The sequence below is a fragment of the Oreochromis aureus genome, linkage group 4, assembly GCF_013358895.1.
Source record: "Oreochromis aureus strain Israel breed Guangdong linkage group 4, ZZ_aureus, whole genome shotgun sequence".
Classification (NCBI taxonomy): Eukaryota; Metazoa; Chordata; class Actinopteri; order Cichliformes; family Cichlidae; genus Oreochromis; species Oreochromis aureus.
The window spans coordinates 14,026,758-14,045,495 of NC_052945.1; the positions used below are offsets into that span (position 1 = coordinate 14,026,758).

Consider the following 18,738-nt stretch of genomic DNA (forward strand, 5'->3'; position numbering starts at 1 on the left):
TTAGCCCTGATTTGTCCCAGCTGTGTTTCCCTCCTGTCTCCCATTCCCTAATGGCTTCCTCTGTGTATTTAAGCCCTGTGTTTTCTTTGGTCTGTGTCACAATCTCTATTATCCTAAGCCACCCGCCCGCCAAGCCGGCGGTGTTCCCAGTTTAGCCAGTATTCTGTTTTTGTCATTCAGTAATAAATCTTTGGTTTAACTCTGCACTTTTTGGTCCATCATTCCTCCTATCCTGCCTGCACAAAGCCTAAACATGACACTTTGGAATATAATTTAAAATAGCCAAATTTAAATATAACCAATCAGATTTTTTTTTAAATTTATTTATTACTTTTTATTTAGCAAGCTTTAATTTTGATTAAACTGATCGTTTGTAACAATGAAGGTGATAGCATCTCCGTCAGCTCTCATGATGCAACTGCTGTGACAAATTTTGACATAATTATATCAGATTTATTTTACAGTCTATTTTAACTGCTGAATCTTAATGGTTTATCACAGGGTGGGAATTTCAAGCTGCAAACTTTTTCTGTTTTTACAAAACTGTTTTTATACATCACATTTCTAAACAGGTCCATCTTATATACAGATATTTAGTTATTTAATTAGATGATCCCATTGTTGTGCAAAGTCACCACAAAGTTTGACGTGTCTTGAGAATAACTTGCTGTGAAAATGATTTTCTACAGAGCTAAGGCTGAAATTGAAAACTTTGTTGCTTCAGAATATACTAATCTAATTATAGTTTTTAAATACAATACAAGTTAAAAGTATAAAATATAACCAACCATGAAGAAAGAATGGTTATTAACCATTCCAAAATAAGAAAAAAACTATGTATACAAGACATATTATTATTGTTTTTAATATTAATAACACAGGCAAGCGAGAGAGAAAAAAAACTCCAATGCTCCTCCTCCTGTTAGTTGTATTAAATAGATCTTCCACCATCATCTCTCCACTCAGTTCTTAGACCACTCAGACAACATGCTGGTGACTCTCTGTGCTCTCATCACTGCTCTAACATGTAAAGAGTCTAAAATATACTGTAGAAAACACTGCTAGATTTAAATGTCAGTGTGTTTCTCTTGACTCCATGTCTTCTTGTTGTTTGCAGGTGTGAGTGGTGTGACGGTGCTGACACAGAAACCTCCTGTTTTATCAGTGAGGAAAGGAGAGACAGCCACCATGGACTGTAACCTGGGGACTGTTACTAATGCTGTTGCTGTCTGGCATAAACAGATTCCAGGAGGAAGTCCTCAGCATATGCTGCGTTTTCATTATAGCTTTAGTTCTCCAGGCTATGGCTCTGGGTTCTCTGCTCCAAAATTCACATCCACTCATCAGTCAACAACCGATTATCGTTTGATCATCAACAATGTGGAGGAGGGAGACTCTGCAGTCTATTACTGTCAGACATGGGACGGCTCTGTTTACAGTGGGGTATCACAGTGATTCACACTGTGACAAAAACCTCCTCACAGATACTTCTGCTTTTTGATGCTCTTTCACATGCTTTAAAAAAGACACATCCAAGAAACACACTGAAATCCCACCACCTCCAAATACTGTGTTATTTGTTTTGTTTAGTTTTAAAATTAATTTTAATATTCATCATTGAAAATATGAATAAAGCAAGCAGAGGAATATAGAGATATTATTCAGCCAAAACAAGTCAGAAGTGAACTAATACTGTGTATAACTAAAAGTTATCTATAAGTAATAGAAATTTAGTAAACACCAGTCTCACCTCTTAAATAGTGATGACTATACATCAGGCAGAAATAAATATAAGACGGGAAGAAAACGTGTGATGTGTGAGGATAAGGACATTTGCATTTAAACTACAACTGTTCTGAATTTGTTGAGACTTGTTCTACCTCATGTTCTTATAAACCTTACTGTTTATTCTTTTCACATAAGTCCTGCTCACATTTCAGCTAGAAAGAGATTGGTGTTAACACCTAAAACTGTCAATAATCAGTTACATAATATTTATTCCCTTTACAACAATATTTTCGTGAGCAATATGTCATGACAGCCATAAGTGTGTCGGTTGAACATGAGCCAGAAACATTTAATTGATGTTATTTGCATTAGAAATGATTTTTTAATCTATGAATGAAAATCATTTTGTTGAATCTCCTCCTCCTTTGGTTTGCCTCTCCTCTGTGTCTTTAAGTGTCAGTATCGCTTCACTTCTCACTACAATCCTACTCACATCTCAGCTGAACAGTAAAGATCATTTACACCTGACAACATGCTGTGGACCCTGTGCACTCTCATCACTGCTCTAACATGTAAGATCTTCTGTTTTAGGGTGTATATTTTTGGAGGTAAACTTTTCATTCATGTTTTTGTGTGTGTTTCCTGGCAGATGTTGATGCAGTCATCGTGTTGACCCAAACACCTGCTGTCCACACAGTTTCTTCAGGTCAAGAAGTTGTTCTCAACTGCAACATAGAGAGATATGATAGGAATTCTGTTAGATGGTATAAACAAGTTCCTGGTGAGGCTCCTCAATATGTTCTAAGATTTCATCATTCTGACAGCTCACTAAGCTTTGGAACAGGATTCTCCTCAGACAGGTTCAACTCTAAATCCTCATCAAATATTGATTACCAGTTCATTATCAAGCAAGCAGAAACAGGAGACTCTGCAGTGTATTACTGTCATACATATGATAACTCTGCTTCTGCACACGTATCACAGTGATTCAGGCTGTGACAAAAACCTCCTAAGTATTACTTCTGCTTTTAGAAACGCTTTCATATGCAGATAGTATATATATCCAATGAACTAAGTGTAACCCACTATCTTTAGGCTGTGTTTTTAAACACTGGAATGTTGTTGGTGTTTTTTTTTAATTCATTTTAACCTTGATTATTAAAAGTATAAAAGGAAAAATACATCTCATTCACTAACATTGGCCCAAATTATAATATGTAAAAACACATAAACCAAACTATCCAACATACGGTATTTTATGTCTTGGCAGCCGGGGATCAGTCCGCCAGGGCCTCCGCTCCTGGCCGCCGCCCAGCACACAATGCACCCGACCCCTATGGCGCCTCCTGCGGGTGGTGGGCCTGCGGGAGGATGGGCCCATGATGGGTGGGGAGAGGGAGGTCTGGGCTTCTCTGCTTAGGCTGCTGCCCCCGCGACCCGGCCTCGGATAAAGCGGATGAAGATGGATGGATGGATGGATGGATGGATGGATGGTATTTTATGTTTTTGCAAGTTATTTTTAAATAATAAAAATTGTAAAGACTACTCTCAGCTCTTTCATGGTTATAATTGTTTAATTGCATTCCAGCTGCAGTAAATGTGACAGTAACCAGATTCTATCTGTCAGACACAGTGTTGGGTAAGTTACTTTAAATTAGTAACTTAGTTACATTACTAGTTACTTCTATCAAAAGTAACTCAGTTACTTCAAGTTACTCGTTACTTTCAGAGTAACGAGTTACTAGGGAAAGTAACTTTGGTTTTACTCAGAATTCTCTTGTTAATGTGTTGCTTCCGTAACTGGATACCCAGCAAGATTGCCAGTCTTCTAGCTTGCTTACTTGCCACAATTGCATTGTGCCACCTACCAATAGAAAGGAAAAAAATAATGTGCACATTTCCAAAAGAGAAATCCCATGCCAGGACCGTCGTTGACCGCCGCATGATTCTAGCCTACGTCACAGCGTCAGTAGCGCTTTTTACATCAAACACAAAAACTGCAGTCGTGGTGCTTTTGACTGTACTCAGAACTCAGAAATTCTGCCTTCTGAATAGGAAGATGTAGGCAACACCAGACTGCAGATGAGCTGCATACAGAGCTGAACTGGGACAAAAAAATCGTCCCGGGCATTTTGACTAGAGACCGGCCCACCATTATAGGAAAAATCATAAAGACTTTGAATGAAAACAAACACTGTTGTGACAGTGATGTACACTGTTTTGATGGTATATATTTATCAATCTATCAATCGTTTGTTGTAAGACTCAGATAATTCTTTTTTAAAAGCTAGACATTTTAAATGAGAATAAGAAAGAAAAGTATTTCCTTGTGCCCCCCTTTCCCTGTTAATGCCCCACTGCTGGCAACACTTTGCTAGACCCGCCCCTGCACAGTTACCAGCTGTCAGCTACATAGAAAAGGATCCTGGTGTTATTTGTCTCTCAGAAACAGTTCATAACTTCCCTTCAACTCATTCATGTCACCTAAAAGGTAAACCTGTTTCTCCATCACCTGTTCAGCTCTGATGATTCAGTAAGGACATCTCCTGGTTTCATCTTCATGTTTCCCTCTCACCACATAACCAAATCGATATCATGACCAGCAGCTTTCACAGCTGTGGCTCCAGCAAACATCAGCTGATACTAGAAATTAATATGAAATAAATTCTAACAACAGCTGATCAAGCTTAAGCGTGCTGCTGTTGTTTAGCGCTGGATTCCTGTTTCTGGCGCAAAGCGGGTGATAAACAAACAAGAGAGAAAAGACGATCAGCTGATCATTAATCAGTTTCATGATTGAAGTAGAAACAGGAGAGAGAGAGGGAGCGAATGAGAGAAGAAGAGGCAGCTGTGCAGCATAAACACAGAATAACTCCGGCTTTGTGTCTTTTTCATTGTAGCTGAAGTACCGAACAAACTGTTCATTTTCACCTCAATACGAAATATAATATTTTCTCTGAATATGAGACGAATACGATTCTGTTTTTTATCAGATGGTTGGCAACTCTAATAATTAACCGTATGAACAAAATAAAGTTCAACATCAGTAACATAGCACCCACACAGCTGTATAGAAACTCCGTCATGCTAGCTAGCACGCAGTATGAAAAAGTCAGCATAACGAAAATAAACTGCACCTAAACTTGGTTTATATCTGACTGATAGACTGCAGGTCATAACTTCCTACCTGAAGTTCAGTTCACCTGAGACTCGGACCGGCGGCCGCTTCAGGTCTCTCCTCTTGCCTCCCTTTTCCTTCATCCACCTGCTTGCCTCCACCATTTGCTAATGTTATTGACTCTGTGGAAGCTCCCCGATAGCCACCACACAAAGTAACGAATAACGAGCCTATCTATATCCCAGTAACGAGTAACGCGTTTCTGGTTTTGGCATAATAACTAGTTACCGTGCTCGTTACCACAATAATAACGTAGTTACTGTAACGCGTTACTTAATAACGCGTTAGTCCCAACACTGGTCAGACAGAACGAATCAATAGAAATATACACTGGATTAATCAAAAACACATTTTTAAATGGAGAAGCAAATTCTCATTTCATATAGAGATGTGTTTATGATGTTTGTCTTAATTGTACACACATTTATATTTAATGTGTACATGTTCTGATTTTGACATGGTTACATATATAAATGTTGATGTTTTTGCTTTTGAAACTGTAATAACAATTTTTTTTAGCCTTTCTAGTTGGTTTTCCCTCATTTCCCTCATTAACAAGAAACTTGTGTTGCTGAAGTGTGCCAAGAACAAAGGTGCTGCTAAGAAAGATATCCATCTCTATCTGGGTGTTTATAATAGTTCAGACAGATTTAGTACCATATAATGAACCTTCATGTTAGATGTTTATAAGCCAGAAAGAAAATCTAGAAAATTGAAGACAAGAACACTAGAGATTTCATTCTTTTACCTTTTTTCAATAACATTTATGTAAGTCAGGTCTTTAAAATATGACCATGAACTAGTAACACTGAAGGTGTGATTTACTACACTAAGTGTAAATACAGTTGAGATTGAAATAACTCCATTATAGATACAGAGAGACTTCACTAAAACATAATTAGGTCACACATTATTATAATTACACATTAGTAAGCATTAGTAAGGTACTGGCAAAAATATTAGTCATTTACCAGTCAAAAGTTTTAGAACACCCCAATTTTTCCAGGTATTTATTGCAATTTAAGTCACTCAAGTCCAATGAATTGCTTGAAATGGTAGTGGTGAACTGCTAGAGGTTAAAAAAAGGTAAGGTTACCCAAAACTGAAAAATAATGTAAATTTCAGAACTATACAAAAAGGCAAAGGCACAGGAAACACAGCAATGGGTCAGTGGAGGTTGAGCAAGCCTTGAAAGCTGGTGCTACTAATTCCTACAGGTGTTCCAACCTTTCTGAATTACTTACAACCAGTGTTGGGAAGGTTACTTTTAAAATGTGTTCCACTATAGATTAAAGAATATATGGCCCAAAATGTATTTTGTAACGTATTCTGTTACGTTACTCAATGAGAGTAAAGTATTCTGAATACTTTGGATCACTTATTATATTATCATATTATCATGATGTTTACAACTACATGAATGTACTATTGCTGTGTGATATATTACTATTACTGAAGGTGACTCACCATTTTTGCAGCACCCTCGTATAGAAAACTATTCCGCGCGTATCTAAAACAGGTCCGCGGGACCTCTGGCTAATACGTTGGGTTCCGTTTCGGGCTCGTAGCTGAAAACTAGCTTTACTTTGTTCTCTGCGTCAACTTTGCTAGCGAGAGACAGAAAGAGGTGTTGTTGCTCCAATGGAACTTATTATTTCGGAGAAAAACATGAACATGGTGTACAGTTGAGTCTTAATAGCTTAATTACAACTGGGCTCGTCAGGTTCTCTTTTTGGCTGCTGTGGTTATTATTGTATTTTCATGCTTCCATCTCCCATCTATGGAAGGCTGTTTCTGTCACCAAAAAAAAAAAAAAAAGTATCCATAAGTCGAAATTTTGAGTTATAGTTCTTGAAATTTCCACTTATTAACTCAAAATTTTGAATCAGAATCGGAAAGACTTTATTTATCCCCAAGGGGCAATTAACATATCACAGAGCAGCATAACGTTGAAGATAAGGACAATAAGAACAGGCAATAAGAGTGAGATAATAAATACACAGAATATACAGTATATACAGTTTTAAAATTACACAGTTTTAAAATAAAGTGACTGAAAGGTGAATAAATAACTGTAAGTGACTAAAAGTGAATAAAGTGTCGGTAGTTTAAAAAGAGTGTAGAGTAGTTTATGTTTCTTGTGTGGGAAATGGTCTTATCTGCTGGAGTTAAAAAGCAGAGTGGCTTTGGGGACCAAGGTGGCCAGTAGCGGTTTTAGATACGGGCGACACGGGCGGTTGCCCGGGGCGGCATCGTGATGGGGGGCGGCATCACGGGCATCGCCAAAAAAAGAAAAAAAAATGCTCGTACTCATGCTGCCCCTACGGCAGCCAGCGCATATTGGGAATGGCATAGGCACCGATCGGTTTTCTATCGCCCATTTGCTGGGAGTAAGCGCGCCCTCCGTTTGCGAGGTGCGCCTGCTGCTTGCGGCGCAGAGAGGAGAGGCGGGGGCGGGGATTGTCTGGCTGACTGGAGCAGCATCTAATAACCAACTAGCAAAATAAAACAAAATAAAAACAAACCAACAAACACGAAAACACCAGACATCATGATACAGACTTATAATTTGCACCGATGTTTTTTCAAAATTCTATATGCGAAAAGTGAGCGCGAGAGCCCTTGGTGCGCCTGCTCGCTGCTGAAGTCAAAGTAAACTTTATTGTCATCTCCGCTACATACAGTCCAGTATATAGAGAGACGAGACGACGAGGCTCCAGTTACAGCAGTGCAAGTAAACAAACAATAAATATAAGAAGAGTAAGAAAATAAATATACACTTTAGGACTAGGGGTAAAGGGATCAATGACAATTCAAAATTTACAGTTTGATGATTTAAAGTCTCACACACAACCAGTCGAAAGGGAGGGGCGGCTGCTTCCAAATCGAGCACATTTCATTCCTAATGTTGTAAATCCAAGTCTATTATGTATTCATGATTTGAATCCTGGGTTGTGTGAAATCCCAGAAATAAACCCTAGACAAAGTGAATCTGTGAACTAAGGTATAGGTCTGTTAGGTTATGTTGTGGTGATCCTTGGGTTGAGGGATGGGTGCAAAATTAAAACCAATGGAAGATGGACAAGAAAAGTTCAAAGCCATCAGGTGCTCAGTTTAGAAAAAATAGAAAAGAAGAGGAGCAAAAGATACAGGTAAGCAGATGTGTCATTGGATAATGGCAGGTCATCCTGAAACAGTCAGAATCAGAATACTTTATTAATACTTTACTAAGGAAATAATGTGGGTTACAGTTGCTCCAAGAAGAAATGGTAAAGATAGCAACACTAACAGATTAAACTCCAAACAATACATTATGTTACAGATTTTAATATTAATTAGTCATTGTCAGGTGTTGATTTGTCCTGTTCTCATTGTATGAAGAATTATGATGGCTGTTTGGTAGCCGTTTGCATACTATGCATACTCTCTCTCTCTTCATGTGTGTGTGGACAACAGTTTTATGTTAATGTACGATCCTTAATATCTTTTGTGTGTGTGTGTGTGGGGGGGGGGGGCGCCAGAGGGAGTGTTCGCCCAGGGCGCCAAACAGGCTAGGACCGCCACTGAAGGTGGCTCTCCTCCTCTCAGTCCTGCAGGAAATGCAGCGGCGACGGCGCCCAGAGGAGAGCCATTGAAAATACTTTGAGAAAAGTAACTCGAAATTTCGAGTTAGCTCTGCCAATCAGTAATCTACATGTCATGGTTCTGGGTTTCAGTTTTTTATATTTTGGTATTTTTCTGTGTTATGATTCTTTAAGTTGTTCTGTTTTGATTATTATTCTAGGTTTAGTTTAGTGTCAAGTTTGCATCTTTGTGATTTGTTTCTTGTTTCCTGTTTTATTTTATTAGTCCCAGTCCTATGTCAGTGTATTCAATTTTATTTCCCCCTGTCCCTTTAGCCCTAATTTCTCCCAGCTGTGTCTCCCTCCTGTTTCCTATTCCCTGATTACTCCACTGTGTGTATAAGCCCTGTGTTTTCCGTTGCTCTCTGTTGTGTCATTAATGTCTGCTACCCTGTACGCACTGTGTGTTTGTCATGTTCCAGCTCCTTTGTTCTGAGTTTTGTTTTGTTTTGCTTTTGTGAGTTTTATTTTATGACAAGGTTTTAAGATAAGATAAGATAACCTTTATTAGTCCCACATGTGGGAAATTTGTTTTGTCACAGCAGGAAGTGGACAGTGCAAAAGTTATGAACCCAAAATTAGAATAAAATAAAATAAGAATAAATACAGTACACAACTGTACAGAATAGAATAAAATAAAATACTATATACAGTAGAATAAAATAGAAAAAAATATACAATAAGATAAAAATAGAATACAAATGCTATATACAACTGAGTAAAAAATACAACGATGCCAGGAAGATTATTGCACTTCGTGTTATTGCACATGTGTGTGTTTGATCAGTTAAAGTCTTTGTTGTGGAGTCTGACAGCAGTGGGGAGGAAAGACCTGCGAAATCTCTCCGTCCCACACCGTGGGTGCCGCAGTCTCCCACTGAAGGAGCTGCTCAGTGCTGTCACAGTCTCATGCATGGGGTGGGAGATGTTGTCCATCAGGGATGACAGCTTAGCCACCATTCTCCTGTCACTCACCACCTCCACTGGGTCCAGAGGGCATCCTAGAACAGAGCTGGCCCTTCGGATCAGCCGAAGGGCTGATCTTTTTCGAGCAATAAAAGCTGCGTTGTTGTCGTTGAGAGTCCTGCATTTTGGGTCATTTTTCCCTGCCTGCTGCACAGAACGTATCATGACACTATTTGACAGACGTAATTTTCTTGTTACCCAGAAGAATATGGCGCAGAGGAATGCGGACTCAAAACCGGATTGCAACAAATTGGCGCTTTCGAGAGTACGTTTGCTGATAGTAATGCCATGTGATTCAGCTAATAACACACAAACTTCTGCAACAGTTTTGGGAAGAACTTTCTGAAGAATATTGGATTTGTATTGCAGAAATAATGTCACGAGTGTGTTCAGCTATTATATCTGCCAAAGGTGGCTGCTTTGATGAGTCAAAAGTTTAGAATACATTTTGGCCTATAAATTGATTCCATGAGTTCTTTTTTAACTCCAAATGCTTATTTGTACTAAGCTTTCATTTTAGAGTGCAATGGGACATTAAACTGCATAATCTTCAATATAAAACTGGAAAATGGACAAGTTCTAAAACTTTTGACTGGTAGTTTATGTATATGCATTTGTTATCCTTTGAAATTCATTATTAATAAACATTTTAAAATAGCGAGTTGTCAGCCTCCTGCTTTGGAGTCCTTAAATTGTTGCCGCACTTGACTATTACAGTTTCTATAGTCTTGCATGAAGTACCAAGACAGAATTTGGGAACGATTAATGGCTGAAGGTATCATTAACCCTTTAAAGCTGGTCGGAGCGGGCATGCTTCGTTTTGCCTAACTATTTTTAAATCCCTGTAGATCCGGAACCACGTAAGCGAGGGCAATAAATGTTTTTTGCATATGAAACCGGAGTTGTACTTACATCTTATGCCATCAGCTTGTCCTAGGTCATGGTTTCCTTCCACATATAGCTTTGCAAAAATTGCATAAAAAGTACTTGCAGGAACAAAAACATAATATTCCAGAAACACGCTTTGCCAATCCGATCATCTGTTCATAACACTTCCTACATTGAAATACGAACTATCGTATGTCTCTTGTTTGCTTCATCAGACTTCCGGTTGAGTGAACACTGGCGCGACTTGCTGCCGCTAGTCACCGGTATCTTTTTATCTTTTTAATCTTTTATTTATATATTCTTTGATACATCTTAACAAATTTTAAACCTTGTCTTCTGCTGATACTACTGGCGATCCAGCGAATTTTGCAAGTGCCTGAGTTTCTTTGGGTCTAGTTCATCTGCCTGTTTGTTTTGGCCGTTGTCTCCCTCGGATCCGTACACCTGACTGTTTGGCCTACCTGACTGTGCATGATGTGGTCTGGCAGGTTCTGCATCTTGCTCGTGTGGGTCTGGATTTTTATGTCATTGGCTTACCGACCTAGTGCTGGATTTCACCAATACTCAGCTGACGAGCTTCTCCGTCTCCGCTTTCACCTGGCTTCTCCACCGCCAGCTGCGCTTCATCTCCACACAGACATCGCCTTCCTCCCTCGCCGAAAGTACATTCACCGAGGCTCTCGTCGGAATTTTCACCATGACGACTCGAAGCCAATACAGACCCTCTGGTCCACTTCTCGTCGTCCTCCACGGAACTCCGACAGGGCTGCTGATCACAGTGTTTTAGCCAGCCTGCCCAGGTCGGCTAACACCCCTGACCAGTCTGACAACACGGTTGTCAACTTCGGCCTCCTTAACATCCGCTCGCTTACGAGCAAGGGTCATCAAATTCGGGATCTACTCACAGATCGTAAGTTTGACTTTTTCTGTTTGACCGAGACGTGGCAACAGCCCAATGACTTTTCGCCGCTCAATGACTCCCCCCCTCCCGGGGTTTGTTTACACCTGCCAACCTCGTAAGTCCGGCCGTGGTGGAGGTCTCGCGGTAATCTATCGCGAGAAGTGGAAAGTCACGCCGTTGTCTGCACCTGTCTACAGTTCCTTTGAATCCATTGTTTGTCAACTGTCAGGACCTGTTCCAACTGTCATAACTGTTATTTACCGCCCTCCAAAGTCTAATTCTGTCTTCATAAGTGACTTTGCTGATCTGCTGACTCACATAGCTACTGTTTCCCCTAATATAATACGCCTGGGAGACTTTAATATTCATATGGATAACAGTGATCATCCTCTCACCAAAGACCTCTCATCCTGCCTCGATAGTTTTGGCTTTAAACAACACATAAACTTTCCTACTCATACTAAGGGCCATACTTTGGACCTAGTTTGTTGCTCTGGACTTACTCCTTTTAACTGCAAAGCTGATGAACTGCTCATTTCTGACCACTTGCTTCTTTCTTTCAGTGTCAAAATGACCTTTTCTATAACCAAGAACCTTCGTACCATTTCTTTTCGGAATATTAAGAAAATCAATCCTGATACTCTTTCTTTTGCTTTCTCTAGTCATTTGCATTTTCATAACCTGCTCACCCAAGAGGACTTAGTTTCCTATTATAACTCTAGTCTCAATAGTATCCTAAACTCTGTTGCCCCACTCAAAACCAAATCTGTATCATTCTCTCAGTCAGCACCCTGGTTCACAGCTGAACTCAGGCTCCTGAAAGCAAAAGGATGACGACTTGAACGCCTTTTATAAGAAAACTGGTCTGAATATCCACAAGGAAATGTTTAATAATCATATTATGTATTATAAGGAGTGTATTAATCAAACAAAATCTGCTTACTACTCCACCATTATCTGTTCAAAAGATGACTCAACCAAGATATTGTTTTCACTGTTCAACTCTTCTTTCAGGTCACCAGATTTTTTACCTACTCACCTTTACTCGTCTTCTTTCTGTGATTCTTTAATGTTATTTTCATTGAGAAAATTCACAAAATACACCAAGACCTGGTTTCGATGTTCCATTTAGCTCCTACTGTGTAATTCCTCTCCCATCACACTGTTTTTCTGCTTTCCAGCTCCCTCGGTTACTGATATTTCAGATTTCATCTGTAAGTCAAAACCTTCTACTTGTCAGCTAGACCCCATTCCTACAGTTTTGGTTAAGGCATGTCTACCTTCTTTGCTTCCCCTCATATCTTCTATCATCTGCTCTTCACTTACCACTGGAACTGTTCCTGCTTCCCTCAAAATTGCCACCATCACCCCAATATTAAAAAAAAAACTGGTTTAGATCCCAATAATTTTGAGAATTTTCGGCCTATTTCCAATCTACCATTCCTTTCAAAAATTCTTGAGAAAATAGTTGCCACACAACTCCACTCACATTTAACTAATAATAATCTGTATGAACAGTTCCAGTCTGCTTTTCGCCCCTCCCATAGCACTGAAACAGCACTTATAAAAATAACCAATGATCTTCTTATGGCAGCTGACTCGGTTTACTTTCCATTCTTATCCTCCTCGATCTGAGCGCTGCCTTGACACTATTTCTCACTCTATTCTTCTCAGTAGGCTAGCCTCCATCGGTCTCTCCCATACTCCACTAGCCTGGTTTAAATCAATGCTATCTGATTGCACTCAGTTCATTCAACTCAAATCCTTTACTTCTCAGCCCTTTCCTCTGACCACTGGTGTGCCCCAGGGATCTGTCCTGGGGCCCCTTCTTTTCATTATCTACCTTCTACCGCTTGGACATATTTTCTGTAAATACAATATTCACTTTCACTGTTATGCCGATGACATCCAGCTTTATCTGTCCACTAAACCTGATTCTGCTCTTCCCCCATCCTCCCTCACCCTCTGCTTAGCTGAACTAAATTCATGGTTCTCTTCTAATTTTCTTAAACTTAATAGTAATAAATCCGAGCTCCTCTTAGTAGGCACTAAATCAACATTATCCAGAACCAACAGTTTCTCTATTATTATCAATAACTCGCCGGTCTCTATTTCTTCCTCTGTGAAAAGTCTGGGTGTCATCCTCGACAGTACTCTATCTTTCAATTCACACATTAATAATGTCACTCGGTCTGCATATTTTCAATTGCGCAACATTAATCGTCTCCGTCCTTTTCTCACCTCACACGCCACTGCCATTCTTGTCCATAGCCTTGTTACTTCCCGGATTGATTATTGTAATTCACTCCTTTTTGGTCTTACTCAAAAATCCATCCACAAGCTTCAACGCATCCAGAATTCTGCTGCCCGTATCATCACCAGGACCCCTTCTAGCCACCACATCACTCCTGTTCTGCAGCAGCTTCATTGGCTCCCGGTCAAGCATCGTATCAATTTCAAAATACTCTTGTACGCATTTAAAGCTATTCATCATCTCTCTCCTCCATATCTCTCTGATCTGGTTAACATCACCGACCCATCTCGTTGCCTCAGATCTTCTTCTTCCCTTTCACTCTCCGTCCCCTCCCCCCGTCTTGTCACCATGGGGAGCAAGGCTTTCAGCTGCTCTGCTCCTCGACTCTGGAATTCCCTACCTCCTGATTTGAGAAATATCTCTACCTTCTCTCTCTTTAAGTCCCAACTCAAAACCCACTTGTTCAAAATAGCTTATCCCACATAACCTCTCCGTTCGGCTATTTTAAATTTGTTCATGTTTTATGATTGTGTAAACTCCTTGCTTTTATGTTGCTTTTTACTCTACTGTGTACAGCGGCCTTGAGTGTTTTGAAAGGTGCTTTCAAATAAAATATTATTATTATTATTATTATTATGTCCGCCATTACCTGCCTGAAACCGAAGTGATGTTATTTTTGCTGAAAAATAGTTTTTTACTTGTAGGCCTTATAAGCCTATGCTCGTGTTTTTAAAAGTCATGTTTGACTTTGCCTCCTTTGTCACCGATTCTGTTCATAATTTTATGGACAGGATTTCTAGGCGCAGCCAAGTGGCAGAGGGCTTTCACTTGGTGGCCTCAGAATCTCATCTCTGCTTTTCGCGGATGATGTGGTCCTGTTGGCTTCATCGGGTGAAGGCCTCCAGCTCGCTGGAACATTTCGCAGCCGAGTGTGAAGCAGCGAGAATGAGGATCAGCACCTCCAAATCTGAGGCCATGGTTCTCAGCCGGAAAAGAATGGAGTGCCCACTCCGGGTCGGGATGAGTTCCTGCCCCAAGTGGAGGAGTTCAAGTATCTCGGGGTCTTGTTAGCGAGTGATGGGAGAAGGGAGCCGGAGATCGACAGACGGATTGGTACTGCGGCCGCAGTAATGTGGACGCTGCACAGCGGTCCGTTGTGGTGAAGAGGGAGCTGAGTGTAAAAGTGAAGCTCTCAATTTACCGGTCGATCCACGTCCTTACCCTCACCCTATGGCCACGAGCTGTGGGTAGTGAGCAAAAGAACGAGATCGCGGATACAAGCGGCGGAAATTAGCTTCCTCCGAAGGGTGGCTGGCCTCTCCCTTAGAGATAGGGTGAGAATTTCAGCCATCCGGGAGGGGCTCAGAGTAGAGCCACTGCTCCTCCACATCAAAAGGAGCCAGTTGAGGTGGTTCGGGCATCTGACAAGGATGCCTCATGGGTGCCTCCTGGGTGAAGTGTTCCGGGCACGTCCCACTGGGAGGAGGCCCGGGGCAGACCCAGGACACGCTGGAGAAATTATATCTCTCGGCTGGCCTGAGAACGCCTTGGTGTTCCCCTGGATAAGCTGGAGGAGGTGGCTGGGAGAGGGAGGTCTGGGCTTCTCCGCTTAGGCTGCTGCCCCGCATCCTTCATCCATCACAGCTGATTTAAATGGCTAAATTACCTTCTCAACATGTCTTGAAGTTCTCCAGAGGCCTGGTAATGAGCTAATCATTTGTTTCAGGTGTGCTGATCCAGGGTGAGATCTAAAACTTGCAGGACACCGGCCCTCAAGGCCTGGAGTTCGACACCCCTGTCTTAAAGGGTTAAGGAATTTTAATCATTAAAAGTATATTGGAAAACATTATATCATTGTTGTGAAATATAAGCAGACTGATGAGGCGCATGATATATTGACAGTGAAAGTTGGCCTAAACAGGATGTTTCAGTACCTCGCCCCTCATCAGTGACAGTCAGGAGGTTTTGTACAGCCATGTATACAAACTGAATCACTGTGGTATTCGGACAAGGCACCAAGCTGATTGTGACAAGTAAGTGCTGTTTTAATTGATCCTGAAACATTAGAAAATTTCCGATAGTTTACTGAAAAGTTCTTAATTTAATATTTTTATTGTTTATAATCTTTTTATATATTTATAGTATCTGATGCAGAGCCAACTCGTATTTTATACGTTAGACATGATTATGAGTTGTATTAAAATCAAGAAATGTTTTCAATCAATTTAAAAAATGTTTACTGAAAATGTGAAAATGTTGGCAATCAATCTTGTTATTTTCAAAGCATTTTAATTTTTAAAGTATGCATAAGTCTATGTTGTCTTTTCTCATTAAGAGTTTTACCTAATTTAAACATTAATTTAAAGTACAAAATTTAAAAATATCTGGCTTTAAACCTGTCACCTTTGAAATTGAAGGGAATGACTTGCATTGTATAGCATATGATTGCTTGACATATCCTCCAGAATTAAATTAAATTCTCTTTAATGTAAAATTAGGGCTTGATTTAGTTTTGTTTTTTTTTTTGACAGTTTTAAAATCAGTTGAAAATGTGTGATTACCTGTTTATTTATTTGTTTTACAGATAAACTGTTTATATTGTTTGATTTTTACGGAATTTATCTTTATTCTGTATTAAACTTGTTGATTTTTTTTCCACCACTTCTATTTTTATTACTTCAGTTCTATTTTTCCTGAACATCTTTCATCTTTCATGTATTTTCAGGCTCCAGCCTTCCTCCTCCTGTCCTGACAGTCTTCCCTCCATCCAGTGCTGAGCTCCAGTCCAACACAGCTTCTCTGGTCTGTCTGTCCAGTCAGTCTGTGTCTTTTGCAGATGTGAGCTGGTTGGCTGGTGGGGGTCCAGTGAGCAGCGGGATCTCTACCAGCACTGCTGTTCAGAGACCAGACCAGACTTACCAAATCAGCAGCTCTCTGACCATCCAGACATCAGACTGGAACATGGATAAGGTTTATACATGTAAAGTGTCTTTGGGCTCGCAGACTTCAGAGAAAACCATCAAGAAGTCAGAATGTCCCACTGAATAGTCGAGGACCAGAATTTTAAAGCATTTAAATTCAGCTTTTTTACTATTTGCGCTGTTTGCTTATTGCAAAGCTGATATTTTAGAAATCAGAATAAAGCAAAAGGTTCACATCATTTGTTCATTTCCATTTTCATGAACAGATATTTGCAGTTGTTATGGATTAAATCAATAAAAGCATCGGGTTAAAAATCACTGTTTCCTTGTTCTAAAAAAAAAGAATTCTTTCACTGTTTCACTCAGGGGCACACAGAGGAAAACGATCCATTTATAAGCACATCATTTTTAAAATGTTTTTTTCATAATTAAAACATAAAGACATTCTGAAATGCATGCTGTGAGGTATTTGTACACCAAAGAGCATCACTTCATAATTTTACCTGAGTACAGAGAGTAAAAGTGTCACTGGTTCGAAATGTTGGTTCGAGAATTGCAAGTAAATCTTCACACTCAGTTAGTGATGCGTCAATTCTCAACTCCTCCCTCTCTTCCTGCCCAGTATGCACCTGCAGGTCTCAGCATTTTATTTATACTATTTATTTAACTACACATGCAAATTAAGATTACCAGCTCTCTGTAAAATAAAATGAGAGCTGCTTACTGGAAATGTTTTATTACCAAAATCTGGTTATTCAGAAACAGTCAGCTGAATACTCTTTCATTGGTACAAACTTACCTTTATGAATTGTTTAAAAAGACTAAAGAGAGTCCATTGCTGTGCTTTTTCTTCTCACTTTTTCTTCCTGACCTTTGTGCTGCTGTAACAAGTGAATCTCCCAAGTTTAGTAATAATAAAGCCCATGTCTATTTATATCTGTCTGACTTAACTTATATAACCTGACCCACTGCCATATGCAGGTTTGCTTTTGTCATTATTATATGTATTTTTCAGGACTTTAATGGTTTCTTTTTTACTGTTGCATCTTATTGCTTTTCTCTATGTGGGCAATTCAAACACAAAGCTGTTTATTATTTCCTTTTCTTTTAAAAGTCACCATCAACTGTCTTTTAGACATCACATAAATCCCTTTGGGGGTTGTGTGAGGAAGGACATCCAGCATGAAAGTCTGCCAAGTCTAAAAAGCACAGCTCATAGTCACGGCCACACCTTGTGATTTCAGTAGCGGCCAAAAGCACTATTGATTTAAAAGCAACAAATGCATTCTTCATTTTCTGACATTTGATTTGATGATTGTTGCATGTCACCCAGTGGTTTGATAATTAAAAAAGAAAAGTAAGAAAAGTGGCTCAAAAGTTGCTCATTAACTTTAATATACAAGGATGATCTACAGAAAGCTGAAGGTGAATTTCTGCACTTGTGACATCTCTTGTTGATGAACTTCAGAAAGCTTTTTTTAAATCTGAAATTTTCTCCTTTGCTTTCTTTTTTTTAACTTTTCATTTCCTGTAAACATCATGAGGGAGGACACAGCAAAGAAGTAAGACAAGCTGAGGAAATAAATACACAAGCTTCTTTATGTATGTGTCGCCCACTTAGAATGCCAATCATCCTCAACTGTTTTAATCTACTTTGTGTTATAACCTTTTTGTTTCTGAAGGCCTTGGTATAATCTACAGATAATTTTCCCATTAATCAGTTTGCTTCAATCAAACTGTAGGCATTTTGTCTCGTTTTGTTTTCATTTTTTTTTATCATGTTTACCGATACTTTAAACAAAAGCACCAGAACAAACACACATTATTCATACATTAAACCTCACATCATCACCTTTTAATTCAATTCAGTTTTCATAAAGACTAGAACTTTAAATATAACACAAGCAGAAAACAATCAAGAGAACTAAAACCATGATTGACACTAAATCAAGGAATATTAACAAAACTCAAAAATACATGAGCACTGTGTTATAGACCCAGTGCAATGACACTTTTAAAACGAAGAAACCTCCAACAGAACCAGGGTCAGTGAGGGGTGGCTATCTGCTACGACCAAGTTGGGGTGAGGGGAGGCAGACAGCAAAAAAGATCAGATTAAATTCAATGTGCTGTATAAACACATAGAGAGTAAAAAAGGGGAATGAAGAAAGACATCATGGGAAGCCCTCAGCAACTTGGGTCTATTGAAGCATAACTATAGGAGAATTCAGGGTCACCTGATCCAGCCCTGATCTTATGCTTTATTGCTTTATCAAAAA

At 39.6% G+C, this 18,738-nt stretch overlaps 1 protein-coding gene across 2 annotated transcripts in view; it reads left to right on the forward strand.

Moving 5' to 3' along the window:
* The window catches only part of LOC120439988 (immunoglobulin lambda-1 light chain-like), a 34,525-nt gene extending 17,772 nt beyond the window's left edge, over window positions 1-16,753 (forward strand). Inside the window, exons 1-4 of one of the 2 annotated variants that reach the window (XM_039611546.1) lie at window positions 1,803-2,300; window positions 2,378-2,703; window positions 15,538-15,571; window positions 16,264-16,753. In XM_039611546.1, coding sequence (XP_039467480.1) covers window positions 2,261-2,300; window positions 2,378-2,703; window positions 15,538-15,571; window positions 16,264-16,586 — 723 coding nt within the window. In that variant the 5' untranslated portion in view covers window positions 1,803-2,260 and the 3' untranslated portion in view covers window positions 16,587-16,753. Of the gene's footprint in view, window positions 1-1,802; window positions 2,301-2,377; window positions 2,704-15,537; window positions 15,572-16,263 lie in introns of those variants that run through there. The other variant, XM_039611544.1, reaches the window with a different exon arrangement.
* Window positions 16,754-18,738: the final 1,985 nt, after the last annotated feature.